This window comes from Ammospiza nelsoni, chromosome 2, assembly GCF_027579445.1.
Source record: "Ammospiza nelsoni isolate bAmmNel1 chromosome 2, bAmmNel1.pri, whole genome shotgun sequence".
Taxonomy (NCBI): Eukaryota; Metazoa; Chordata; class Aves; order Passeriformes; family Passerellidae; genus Ammospiza; species Ammospiza nelsoni.
The window spans coordinates 17221887-17235575 of record NC_080634.1 but is presented as its reverse complement, the minus strand read 5'-3'; the positions used below and the strand labels follow the sequence as shown (position 1 = coordinate 17235575).

The following is a 13689-nucleotide window of genomic DNA, read 5'->3' as shown; positions in this document are numbered from 1 at the left end:
GTGCTGATGAAACACCGTGTGTATTGATACTGAAATTGCCTTGGCTGCAAGTCCTCGGGTGGGTGAGGTATCTGCTCAGCCCCTGGTAACCAGCTGTAACCATTCTGGTTTCTATCAGACCTTATTTCTCTTGACTTGGGTGTACAACACTGCACCCCACAGCAAGCACCAGCAAGCACTTCCATCTCGGCTCTGCCCTGGGTGGGTATTTGAGAAGGGGTTGTGGTGTGGAGCTTGTCCTCCAGTGGCACTCTCCTGGCTGAGGGATGAGCTGTACAGCTGCCTCCAGGTCTGGCAGCAGTGTCCCGTGCCTTTCCCTTTTCTGTTACAGGAGCTTCAAGGCAGCACTGATGTTGCAGAAAGCCTGATTATCTCCTGTGCTTCATCCTAAGGGAACGCTAGGAACTTTTAACCCCTCTGTGAGCCCCTGTGAGTAATCAAGCTAGGTCTATAATTAAAGAAAAGTGGGGGTTTCAAAAGGCTGAGTGCTGAAGGAGTAAGGTAGGCTCTGTGGAACAAGTACTGCTCCACAGGGGTGCAACTACAGATGCACAGCGCCAAGTGATGCGTGGGCAATATTTTGCCCCTTTGTTTCCACAGGAGTTACAATCATGTCGTTCCTTGCTGTTGAAGGGAGCACCATGAATTTCTGCAGCACCAGTGTATAATGCTAACACTCAGGAGCCACTTACAGCTGTGGCCAACAACGTGGTGAAACCCCCCCAGCAGCTCTTAAACGAGGCCTGTGCTCCTGCAGAAAAATTCCAGCTGCTGCAGGCAGAGGCCCTGGTCACTGCAGTCACCCTCCAGTGCAGGGCTCTTGGGGAGCACCATTACAAGTCTCCAGTGACCTTTGAAGGACTTAGCAGAAAGGAAGTTTTTCTTGTTCCCAATGGAAAAGTTCTGTGCTGCAGGCTTTGTCTCTCCTGGGGGAACAAGTGCCCCCCAGCATTGCTGAGTTAGGTGGTGCTTTTAGAGGTGGAGTAGTGCAAGCTCTTCTTGTCATGGCTTTAAATTTCACATGTGAACAGGATTGTCACACCATAACTAAATAACTAAAGCCCCCTTTAGGCCCATGTTTCACAGTTACCTGTTCTGTGCCTGCAGCTGTAGAGATGGCAGCTGCTGTCAGTGGGGACACTTCTGTCACCAAAGCACTGCTGTCATTCTGTAACATCAGCCAACACCTGACATGCAACTACCATCTTTAAACATTAGGGGATGCTGGGGGAGAAAAGGAGAGATGAGTACATTTTTAATATAATTTGCATTAACTTTAGATTAATAACTTTTTCTCCCAGGAAAACATCAATATGGGCTCATGACTTCAAGTTTCAGTGGAGCTCTTCCTACAGAACCACAGAGACTTTCTGCATATCCATCTCATCAGGAAATCCAATCCCAAGAAACAAATTTAAGAACTGAGCCATATGCCAAGCAGAGGTTTTCCAGACCATGTTCCATGAATCAGGAAGTCCATGCTCTGATTACCAGCCACCCTGAGGGTCAGCTGCTGCTGGAGTGCCCAGACATCACAAAGTGCAGAGGTTTGGGCAGTAAATCCTGGGCTCCCACCACTGCAGACTGCTAAATGCAAGTTTGCAAACACAAATGGAACATGCTGTGTCCAGAGTTGAAGTGTAACAAGTTGATGTTCCCAGCTTTTAATTCCATGGGTAACTATGCATCTACCCCCAAGCACTGGCTCCACATTATTAAACATGAGCAGCTTTCCTAACTAAGTACTATATAAGATGCCAGTATTTCAAAATTAGACAACAGTAGTGAAACAGTAATGAAACCAGAAGAAATAAGGGATGTGTTAATAAGAATAAAGTAAAATAGCAAACTGTTAATTATCCAATAATGTTTATGGTGTTCTAGTGAGTCATGACAGAGACACTAGACAACAAATTCTGGTGAGTTTAGAACATAACCTTCCCTTTTGTAGCTTAAGAGCAGAACTACTCAGCATTCCTCAATTTGTAGTTATATAGGGAATTCAAAAAAGCCAAACCTCTTTGCAGAACACCCTTTAAGGCTACCAAATTGACAAAAAGCTTTCTCGAAACCCTGTAGTTTCTTCAAACAGATTTATCTTATCTTACAGCAACCTATTCAGAGTTCTAGTGACACCAGTGAATTCCAATAGTTTAAAACCTGTTTGCCTCTTCAGGGAACAGAAGTTGCCATTTTCTCAAAAGCTGACTTTTCCTCCCAAGCCTCTTTGGAAAGCCAACTTTGGTAAAGCCACTGGCAGATCATGGAGCTCAGCAGAGTCCAGTGAGTTCTGACAAAGGGGTGCTCTACAACCTTGCAGCCGTGGAGATGAAGCTCACCCGGCCCCATGGCAGCTGTGGCTGCTGCCTTGATGCTCCCAGGAGCACAACTGCTTTTGCCAGAGCTCAGTGAATACCAGGATTGGGTAATCTCCAATAGGGCACAAGCTGGGAACTGGCACCCCTCAGGTACTTTAGAGACAGCCTGGGGACTCCTTCCTGCTAATCAAATCTTCATTCTGAGAAGCTTTAAAGGAATGAACTTAGGTGAGGGGCGACACCCAGCACTGCCTGAAACATGGCCAGCAGCAGCTCACTGCACTGTTTGGTGGGGCTGGTTTGGTTTGGGTTTTCGGGAGGGGACTTTTCTTACCTTTTGTTTTTTGTTTGGTTTTTCTGAGGGGAAGAGGTTGTTGGGCTTTTTTATTATTTTAATACAGTTAGATGAGTTTGGATCTGTTTGCAAGGCAGCAGGCTCAGAAGAGCCCAGCTGCAGAGAAGGTTACTGGGTAACTGCTCACACCTTCACCTTGTGTCATCAGTGTTCTGCAGGCTGCTCAGGTACCAATTCCTGCTAAGCAAGCAGGAGCCCCACGGGACAAAACCACACAAGCTGGCATTTCAACCACTGCCAGGCACACACAGCGTGCTGGACTGAGCAGTTCAAGGTCTCAGCACACCTCCTGGAAGCATTCAGCTAAATCACATAATTTATCATGAGTTTCAGGATTCTTGGAACATCCTTACAAAAAAAAAAAGCCAAGTCAACTAACAACAACAACAACAAAAAAAAAAAACCTTAAAAAAAATCACACCAAGAACAACAACAAAAAAGGGGTCTCTGCATGCAAAAACATGACTACTCCAACATTCACCTTGATGATATTGTTCAGATCAGTCAGTTTGTTCTTGCAAGTGTCAGACATTGAACAGCAGCAGACAACTGCAGCTTGTTTGGCACTGAGTCCTGAGGAGACTGAGGCAATCCTGATGGATTTGCTCCCAAGCCCAGAGAAGGAAGAGAACACTTGCACCGGGTGAGGCAGGATCACTGCTCACCTTCAGCTGAGATACAGAAGTTTCTGCAGTCTCTCACAGGGTCCAGGATTATTTATTGACTACGGAACTAAGAAGATAATTTTTGCTCTCTCAGTTGCATGGAAGGTATTTCATAGCATATCTGCTCTTCTGCCTAGCAATTTCCTAAATGATTTTGAAGAACAAGGAGATTCTGGTATGAACATCTACTTCAAAGATGTGAAAGAAAGTAGTGGTAGGTTAATTAAAACAAGGAATAGATCTCTGAGTCATTCTTATTTGAAGTTCTGTTTTGCTTTGTTCCTATACAAGTGGTTGATATAGCATGAACCAGCTACTGAGGAGCACAAGAAAATAGCTATTCACTATGGATTACCACTATCTTAAAGGGATTTATTTAGACAAACATAACCACATGTGATGAAAATAAGTGAAAAGTTTGTCTTGCCTAGTTCCAGTAATGCCCAAATTGGTTTTGGAAGTCCTGAAAATCAGTTTTGAAAGTGTGTTTTAAATAAACCAAGTATTTCTGCTATGGAAGAAAAATAATGTATACATTTTTATGTTAAGTTTATAACAAGGCTTTTAAAAGAAAACAGTTACAGGTATTCAACTGCATCAGACTTCAAAAGAAAAGAGATTACACATACAATACAAAAATACAAAAAAATATTTTTAGAACTTACAAACTCAAAAGTCTAAGTGGTCAGAGCTTTCCTAAAATAATAATAATAATAATAATAAAAAAATACATTTCAAGATGCACTTTCCTTTCTGCACTTGCAAGTTCAACTTTAGCAAGAAGACAGTTTTAGAGGCAGGATGAAAGCAACTAATGTATTGAATGCTACAACCATTTTCCAGCTGAAATTAATTTAGTGTTGACACTATCAGGTATTGGAGTTTAAAAAGAACTTTATGCTTATTTGGGGTATGGGAGGTGCTGCTGGTGGGGCAGGTGGTGCTATTGCTGTTCATAATGTTCTATTTAACCAGTTCTGTTAATAAAATGTTTTTACAAATACACAATCTAAATTAGACTGAAATTTAGATGGCCATTGCTAGCACTGAAATCCCCCAGCACTGTCCTGCAGTATGGAAGCTAAGAAATTAACTGACCAGATTCATGTCACTGCTGAAAATCACTGCAAAAGGAAGACAGGCAGGAAAAGGTCAAGTTTTATTTCTGAAGCTGATACCTGTTAGAACATCAGGACTGCAGATGCAGCTTTCTTTGACCTGATAGTGTCCACCGAGGTCATAGGCATCAAGGCATTTTGTCTTAAATGGCAAGACAGGGAAAGTGCATCTTAGATTTTTCATACTTAAGCAGTGAGTTACTGATTTTTGGTGTGGCTTTTATTCCTTCTAGGCATAGTAAAGAAAAATATTTCAATCAAAGGTGAAGCTTAATGTACATTAGCTCATATTTTTGGTGGTGGCTTTTGTGTACCACTAGGAAATGCTAACAAGCACTACTCAAGGCTAATGGTTTAAAAGGAGCACACTGAAAATACTGATTTACCTTTGTAATGAATATTCTTTACAGACTGTATCTAATATACAGACAAGGCCCATTTCCTTAGGACAGAACAGGCCACTGAAGGTTACACACCCTACATGAAGTTTTAAACAAAATCAGAGCTAAGTTACCACAGCCACTCAGAGCAACATAATTCCTATTTGCAGAGACTTAACAAAAGGTGACTGCAGGGAGAAAAAAAATCCAAGTTCTTACTATTTCCTGTGTAAGATTATATTCAAAGTAATAGTCCAGTAACACTTCCTAGTACAAGACAATGCTCACTCTCTTTAGCAGAATTCATAGGAGTCAGCTGTTTCTCCTGTTATGAAGAGGGAGCCAGAAGTGAGAATGCAAGAGCATTCAATTTTAACCTGATTAAAGAGACAGTAACCTTTTTCATCCACCTTATTTAATCACTGACAAAAAAAAAATTATCTTAAAAAGGTACCACTCCAATTTCTTTATTATCTGTAACCTTTTGAAACTAATCACATGAACTACAAAATTAGCAAATGCCTTGAAATCTGTATACAAAACATAAATTACCTCTAATTTCAAACTCATTTATTAGTGTACCACTCAAAGTCTTAAAAAAGTGGCTCCAAAGATAGTCTCATACCATTCTTAAAAAAGGAAACTGTTCCTTTAATGTTACACCCTCCCCTCCCCCCAAAACACCCAATTTGTAATCCACATCATTTAGTTATTTTCTTGGTCATGGACATTTCCAAGATGAGATTTTATATTTCGTTCCCATAGCTTCTGGTTGTCAGAAAATCCATGCTTTCCTTTATTGAACGAATTTGGTCCTGCTGAGGTTGGTGTATCCCTGTGAAAAGTGAAACAAGAGCAGTTGAGAAAGCCAGCTCAACTACAGCAGACTGTGCCATGTCACACTGAAAATGCCAACTTCAAGCCCAGTCTGCCCTCTACCACACAAATTTCCTTCTGTGACATCAGGAGCCCTCACTATTAGCAACTGTAAGCTGGCCACAGAAGTGATCTGTACCCAGTATGTCAAAATACAGCAATGAGATGGGGCAAGAGAGGACGTGGCAGTGGCAGTAACTGCTGCCAGCTTCAAAGATTAAGAAACTGAGGATCTAAATTTGTTACTGGAGAAAAAAGAAAAACCACCAAACTAAAGAACTTTCAGAGTGACTGACTTTAAAAGCAGTCTATCATGATTAGCACCTCTGAAATACAAATTCTCAAAATTCATCCCTAATTTAAGTGAAGCCTCCTCTGAAAAGATCCCTACTCATTTTAGGACTGATCCCTTACCATCTTAAATCTGTGACAAGCAGAAGAATTAAATTATTTATTATAAAGTAAAGAAGCAATTCTTTGTCTTTCTGAGAGATGATTCTTATCTTCAACTTGCACATGAGTTTAAAAATGTGATCAGACTACCTACTTCAAGGGAATTTATAAAAGGGAGAACCAGGGAAAAAAAAAACAACAAGGTAGAGACAAACAGGAATTCCTACCTATTGCAACAAGGAAAAAAAAAAGAGTTTCTATTTAATGCAGACTCAATTTCTTCCTGAAAAGATGTAAATAAGATTCAAAGTTCAAATGCAAATGTAGTACTTTTAGCCTGTGGATGACAGGCTAAAATTTGAAAATCTTGTTTCTGGAGAAATGTTCCTTTAACCTATGCTGCCTCCTTGTACTCTCAAAGCATGCTCAGGATGTGCCCTGAGCTGGGCAGGGGTTCCTCACTGGCCCTGGTGCACAGCAGAGCTCAAAGCTGCCCTACCTTCCGATGTTCTTCATGCGCATCTTGGCTTCGGGGGGCATCTCCTCGGGCTCGCTCTGCGGGGACAAAGGAGGTCAGAGAGGGACACGGAGGCTGCACTCTGCCCTGCAGGACAGCCAAGGGATCTGCACACACTGCAGGTCCTACACAGCTACAGGACAAAACACAAACTCCTTTGTTCAGCTCCATGAGAGAAGGAGCAGTAATATGACAACAAAATATTTAGCAAACCAGATGCACAACTTTCCTTTGCCTCCCCCTAATCAAGCCTAGAGAAAGCAAGTATTAATTCAAATTATGCTGTGCATCTTATTTTCAGGGAGAAGTTATCAACATTTTAATGATTTCTTGAACCAACACAGAGCTATTGTGCATTCTTAATCAGAGCCAAAAGAGATGTTTCTAGGTTGAAAATTCCTGACATTTATGTTAAGAACCATAAATAACCCACTCTCCCTGCCTACCACACCAATGGTATTTTGTGCTCATCACTGCCTTATTACTCACATCTTCATCTTCGTTGAAAGCTGCTGCTACAGAAAGGGTTTTTGGAGCCAGGGTTGGAACAGGCTCTTTAGGCTTCTGGAAAAGACAAAATGCACAAGTAACATTAGTCTACTAATTCAGAAAACCTTGGCTTTTAAAGTATTTTGGTAAAATTAAATCAAAGATCTTCACTGAAATGGGCAACCAGGGGAAAAGTTTTTGTCTGAATCAAGCACATGAAGGATTCTCTAATGACAAAGGAAAATGACTGCTCATTTATGTGTGATCACTGAGCAGCAAGCTGAGCCCTCTCATATTACAACTCCCCACATGCAGGTCTTCACTTTCTAGCACACTGCAGGGGTACTCAGCCAGTGGGGCATGGCATGAACAATTAAAACAGAACCTGAACAACTTGTGGTATTCAAAATTTTACTGTGTCACTACTTCCATTATTCTTTTGGGATATTCTTATCCATCAATGTCAGAAAAAAAAAGAATAAGTTTTTTCTTCTATTTTAACAACGTGACAGCTTTCTGGCTTAAAACAATTCTATCCTTTTAAACTACTATCAGTATCTAGAACAGTCTGATTAATATAAGTTCCTTTAAAGACTATTTATTTTATTTCTAATTTTTATTCCTCTATTTAAAGTGGAGGAAGCTGTCAAACTCACAACTGCTACGTGTGCTACAACAGTGGTACCAAGAGTTACTTCAACACCACTGAGAAAAAAACAAATAGCTAGTAACAGATTGCTACTATAGTACTAAATCAATCTCATACAGTTCTTTCTGCATTTTACTGGTAATTCTTTACTACACACTCCTAGAAGCTGCTACTGCAGCAGAGCCCTTATGCAACTGCCTACAGCTGTTCCTCACTGATACTGCACAATTCCACACCATTTTTAAAGCATCTGTGCCCAAGGAATGGGGAATGTCCTAGGGGAGCAAAAATGACTGAGGAGAAACAGGTAAATTTCAGCACTGTCTGTCACCCACTAAGTTGAGTGAAGCAGAAATCCTGAGCCAAATTTATTGCCACTTAGGACATGAGAAACTGAAGCATGCCAGAGGCCCAGAGAAGGAAGCCTTGTCCATTTTCCCAAAGTCTGAGCTGACCTGGCTGCATTTATACCCTAGAATGCTGCCAGCCCACATCTCCTTTCCATGTCAAAATAACAGAGCACCCTTTTAATCCTCGGCAGGTTTCTAAAATGCTGGCATTGCAGTGCAAGCCTTTCGTGATCACAGTTTGCATTTGGTGCAGACAGCTACTTACAAGGTATCCATCACAGTGAGAGGTGGGAAATGTAAATGAACTGTATTAAACAGAGAGGCAGCCCTGCCTTGTCCTTGGCCAAGCCAGGGGAGGACTACTCTGGAAGTACAGTCATCAGATTCCCATCTGAACAAGCACAAGGATACCTTGTGTTGGACAATCAAGGGGATCAGAATTCTTAGAAACCTATGTAACAAAGCTCCATCACTTGCATTTAACACAAATAAATCACACTGACCTTGCAAAGAACAGGCAAAGTCATGGAAATATGCTACAACTCCCCATGCTAAAATAAGATCTTTAGAGTGGAAGACAACCTATTAAGCCATCTAGATGCTTTCTTCCATCTTTAAGCATCCTATGCAATGAAGCTCCCAGCACTCATTTCAAAGTAGCCTGAACTGCTTAACAAGTCTCCTCATTTCCCTCAGGAAATTACTGATTTATCAAATCTCATTATAAAATTATTCTGCATGTTCAAAGATCTACAGTCCATTTCAATCAAGGCTTATGATTCCTGAGACTGCTGACCTGTTATTAATCACCTTGAAGTACTTACACATGCACGACCAGCTGGCCAAGTTAAGCTTTACCCAAGTTACCCCCACGGGAATTCCAGGTTTCCTCTGCAAGGAAGCCTCCTCAAAGCACTTCCCTTTTCCCTAAAATGAAAAGCCCCTCAGTAAACTTACATTTGCTCCCAGTTTGATGGATATTGCAGATGCCTTCTTTGTTGTCTGACTGCCTATGGCAAATCCAAACTTGGACATTTTGGCAGGAGCAGGCTTTGTGGCGAAGTCTTCAGCTTCTTCATGAGCTGCCCGTTTCTCTGCGCTGCGACTCGAACTTTCTCCTCCATTACTGGAAGAAACAGTCTTAGTTTTCACAGGTTTTTCTGCCTCTTCTTCAGGTCCTGGTGAAGTCGAAACAACTTACCAAGATGAGCTACTTTTACTGAGCAGATTGATGGGAGCAGCAACCTCAAAAAGCATTATACTCTGGGTGCAATAGGTAAGGTGTTTTTAGTGACAGCAGTTTCCACCAATGTATATTTAGTGGACAGCAAAACACAAAGAGGAGAAGAAACTGCAAGCACTTCACTACTTGTAAAGAACTTCTTGTATGAGCCAGGAAAACAATCTTGAAGCACCATCTCTTTATTTAGTATGGAAGTCAAATTTCATGTAATAAATAAAAGGTAGATGACTAACTCTTTTTAAAAAGTTTTTTAAGTTGCCACAGATAAGCTTTCATAATTGGAATCCCAATTCCAAATCTAGAGCAGATAATCTAAGGTAAAATTAATTCTACTAAATTTCTACAAAATCATGTCCATGCCAGTCTCTAGGCTTGTCTGGCACAACCCTAAAACCATGGGAGTGCCTACAGTGAGGCTGGCTGGCTCAATCATCTTTCAAGTCACTGCTTGTCCGCATCTCATCTGTGATAAATCTGCCAAGCTCTGCTGAGCAAGGAATCAGCACTAAAAAAGCAAATATATAGATTTCCTCTTTTCTGCTTCTGTACAGCCATGGAAAACACAGCAGCTGAACAGTGATCCACAGAGAAAAAACATTCAAGCAACACTTCCATTCCTATAAAACCAGCTTCTGCAGCTACACCAAGGGACAAAGGTGTCCTTGGAAAACTCACACTGAACAGAGTAAACGCTTCAGCAAAAAGACACTGCCCTGCTGCTGCCATAAGCAAGGCACTGCAGCAGCAGGAGGGGGAAAACAAACCCACACTAAGGAATGGCCAGGGAAGTGCTCACAGCAGCAGTTTAAAGCTGCTGGAGCCAGCACAGGTTCCTCATCACACCAAATGCAGAACAGCACCTCCCGTGCACAGCAGATTCCGACCATCGGGGGAAAAGCTCTTTGCACTGCTAATGCAAAAAGCTGCTAGGTAAGGTGGAGCAATGGGAGAGAAGAAAGTCTGAACTGGGGGCCAACAAGATTGTAGCTCTGAGAAAAAAAAAAAAAAAAAAAAAGAAGCAAACAACATCAGGAAAGAGAAAAACTAGGGACTCAATCTATATATCTATATATTTATATATTTGTCTGCTATTTCCCAAATCAGAAGCAGCAGAATATACCAGTTCTACCCCACTCTTCCAGGTATCAATAAGTGATTGAAACCAAAATGGATTTCATCATTCCTGGCAGATCACAAAAAAAATGTAACTTTAATCAGTCTGACTGTATTAAAAATGCTACTAGAAATTTGATCCAGAAAATATAGATATAAAAATGCAAAACAAAGGAGGAAAGAGAAACAACCAAAATTTACACAAGTGACCTTGGGTACTGGTGGCTGTCTTAGCAGAGTTTATCAAACAGCAGTCTGCAGAGACTATGAGAGCATCCTCATCGTTAGTGCATAAAATCACATCAAACAGTGCTCCAGGTGCAGCCTCAGTACACTGGAGACTGGTTCAAGGCTAGGTAGAAGATTCACTGGCCCTAAAAATGCTGGAATTGCAGAGCTAAGTCTTCTTTTCCATAATACACAAAATCCATAGCAGCCAAAATTCAGGGCACAGGGAACCAGGGCCTAGGCTAGTGCTAGCTTGAAGGTTACTACACCATGCTTACAGCTTACTTCTTAAAAGAGCAAATTTCAAATACTGCTGGGCACAAGATGAAGCTAATACAATCCACCCATATCTGTTTTCTCACCAAACCCTAAAGAGCACCTCTCTCAGAATCAGCTCCTAGCAGCACTGCACTCTGAGTGTCATTTCTACTGGGCTTGCCAAAGGATGAACACCAGACTGCTGAGAGAAACACTCTGGCTGTTTGTCAAAAGTGTCAGGGGCACAGGACAACTGGGGAAGGTGGGGAGGGAGCTGTTGTGCTGTTGGATTTCTGCAGGAAACAGAAACTCAGGCATATTAACCATTAAACAGGTCTCTACCACCTCCCCTGCCAGCCCATAGGTATATTCCAAGATCTCAAGGCTGCTTTATCATTTCCTGCAGGTCATATTTCACCTCCAGAAAGCACCAGCACTATTTCCAAACCAGACTGGCTAGTGCCCTTCCCATGGATTGCAGACATGAAGAGTTGTCCTCCTTCACAGCCAGTTTTACTCATGTGAATCACCGAGCCACATGAGGAGGGGACACTTCCACAGCCCAGGTGGCTGAGGTGACAAGAGTGACAGTGCCAGCTGCACAGCATTTCAGGATCTGCTGTCCCTGGGAACAAACCCGTCACAGCTAAATTAATTTTCAGATAAGCCCCAAAAGCTAAGAACTGCAAATTGCTTTCAAAAATCCTCAGGGAACAGCTATTCTTCCTTAGGGCCAAGGTACCTCAAGTCATTCAGATCATGTTTCAGCACACAGGACAGCAGGAATTACTGATGGGCTGATGCTGTCCAGTTACTGTATTACTAACACAAAAAACACCCAATACCACCACCAAAAACTAAAAACCAAAAAGCCACCAAAGCCCAACAGAGAACCAAGAGTCAAGGAACTATCTAAAATCAATACTCTTCAAATGTCAGCGATTATGAGAAATAACATTCAATGTTAAAGCTATCCTGATTGGTTTACAAGCCTGATTTCATTTTTCACCAGATCTGAGAAGTGCCCTCTCCTTACACATATATGAAAACAAACAAAAAAACCCACTAAAACCCAACTAAATAAAAAAAAAAAAAAAAGGAAATACACCAAGAAAGAAAAGCTTTATCTTTGCAAAGACATTGTCCTCTCAACTTTAAGGGAAGAAAGAAGAAACATTAAAATTTTCGAACCAAATACTGCAGAAATTACAGGAATGTCCAGTAATAATATAAATACTATACGACCAAACAGCAAACTTACAGATTGTTGCCAAGCAAAAAAATCCCCAAATGCTTAAAAGAGCAATTAAAGAATATTCACTGAGAGTGAACATTCATTTATAAAAAAGGTACCAGAATTGTTGAAAGTTAATCTTTAAGGCTCTATCTTCATCCTTGCAGACAGCAACAGTCATATTTCTCTCAGAACACGGAGCAAGTACTCCGTGCATTTTTACGAGAGAGAAACAGCGCATTTGCCCGGACAAGGAGCAGCGGGTGTGTTTTTACCAAAGCGCCGGCAGAGCTGAGCCCAGCAGGCGCCACTGGCCTCTCCCCAGCGCAGCCCCCTCAGGCCCAGGCCACCCACTCTCCCCGCAGGGCCGGGCAACTCACGGCCGGCTGAGGCACACCCGGACCGCCCCACCCCCGCTGCACCGGCCCAGAGCCCGTTCCCACCCCACAGCCCCGCGGCGAGAGGCGCTACGTGTTCACCTCCTGCGGGCTGCGGCCGCTTCGCCTTCTCCCCCTCGGCTCTGCCGTCCGCCATTTTCCCCCGCCTCCTCCACCGCCTCACGCGCCGCGCACGCGCGCCGCTCGGGCCCGCCCCCGCGAGGCCCCGCTCGCGGCCGGGCCGGCCCCGCCCCTGCGGCGCGCGGAGATGGCGCGGGGGGAACGGCGGGAGCGCGCAGGGGGCAGCGGGAGCGCGCCGAGCGGCGCCCGTCTGAATGGCGGCCGTCAGGGCCCGCCGCGCACGTGGGCACGGCTTCCGTTCCCTCCCCCGGGGAAAGCCGGGGGATCACAGCCGCCCCCCGGCACTGCCGGCATCGCACCCTCAGCCTCGGCGTCCCGGGGGTGCCAAGGAAGCACGTCGCTGCCGCGCCCTCCTCGGTGCGCGTGGTTTAACGATGCCTGCCGTGATTCACAAACAGCATCGCCTCACTGCCTCCGCGTGGGTACGAATAGCTAAAGCGGGTGGAGGTGGTGCCAAGCAATGGGACAAGAGGCAAGGGGCAGAAACTGAGGCACAGAAGTTACACCTGAACATGAGGGAGAAATTCTTTCCTGTGCAGTGACCGAGCGCTGGGCAGGCTGCTCAGGGCAGCTATGGAGTCTCCCTTACTGCAGATAATCTTAAGAGCCATCCCGATGCAACCCTGTGCTACCGGCTCTGGGATGACCCTGCTTGATTCGGGAGGTTGGACCAGCTGAGCACTCTGGCCCTTTCCAACCTACCCAGTCTGTGATTCTGTGTGAAAAATGCATGTATTTTATGATTGGCTTTTTGCAAATATTAAAATGAATATTATATGTGTTCTGTTAGAAAGCAATGCTGTATTAATTTTCTTAAATACTGTGTTAAATATAGTTTTACGTTATAAAAATTGTTAAAATAGCAACTATGCTATGTAAGATGCTTTGTTTAGAAGAAAGGACTTGCAGCGAGATAGCAGCCACAGGACACCTAAATCTTTCAGAGAAAGGGAATTTATTGCCTTCTTATCAGAAGAAACGAACT

The 13689-nt window shown here is 43.2% G+C and overlaps 1 protein-coding gene across 2 annotated transcripts; it reads right to left on the bottom strand.

Moving 5' to 3' along the window:
* Positions 1-3689: 3689 nt before the first annotated feature.
* On the bottom strand, positions 3690-12733 carry PCNP (PEST proteolytic signal containing nuclear protein). 2 transcript variants are annotated; one of them, XM_059493577.1, is made up of 6 exons: positions 12666-12725; positions 10214-10342; positions 9068-9288; positions 7112-7186; positions 6605-6660; positions 3690-5671 (listed from the first exon to the last, which is right to left on the bottom strand). In XM_059493577.1, exons 1-6 carry the CDS (start codon positions 12718-12720, stop codon positions 5542-5544), a joined length of 666 nt encoding a protein of 221 aa, XP_059349560.1. In that variant the 5' UTR covers positions 12721-12725; the 3' UTR covers positions 3690-5541. The 2 variants fall into 2 exon arrangements, with proteins under 2 accessions (XP_059349560.1, XP_059349561.1); XM_059493578.1 differs by lacking the exon at positions 10214-10342 and having other exon boundaries at positions 12666-12733.
* Between the last annotated feature and the right edge of the window lie 956 nt (positions 12734-13689).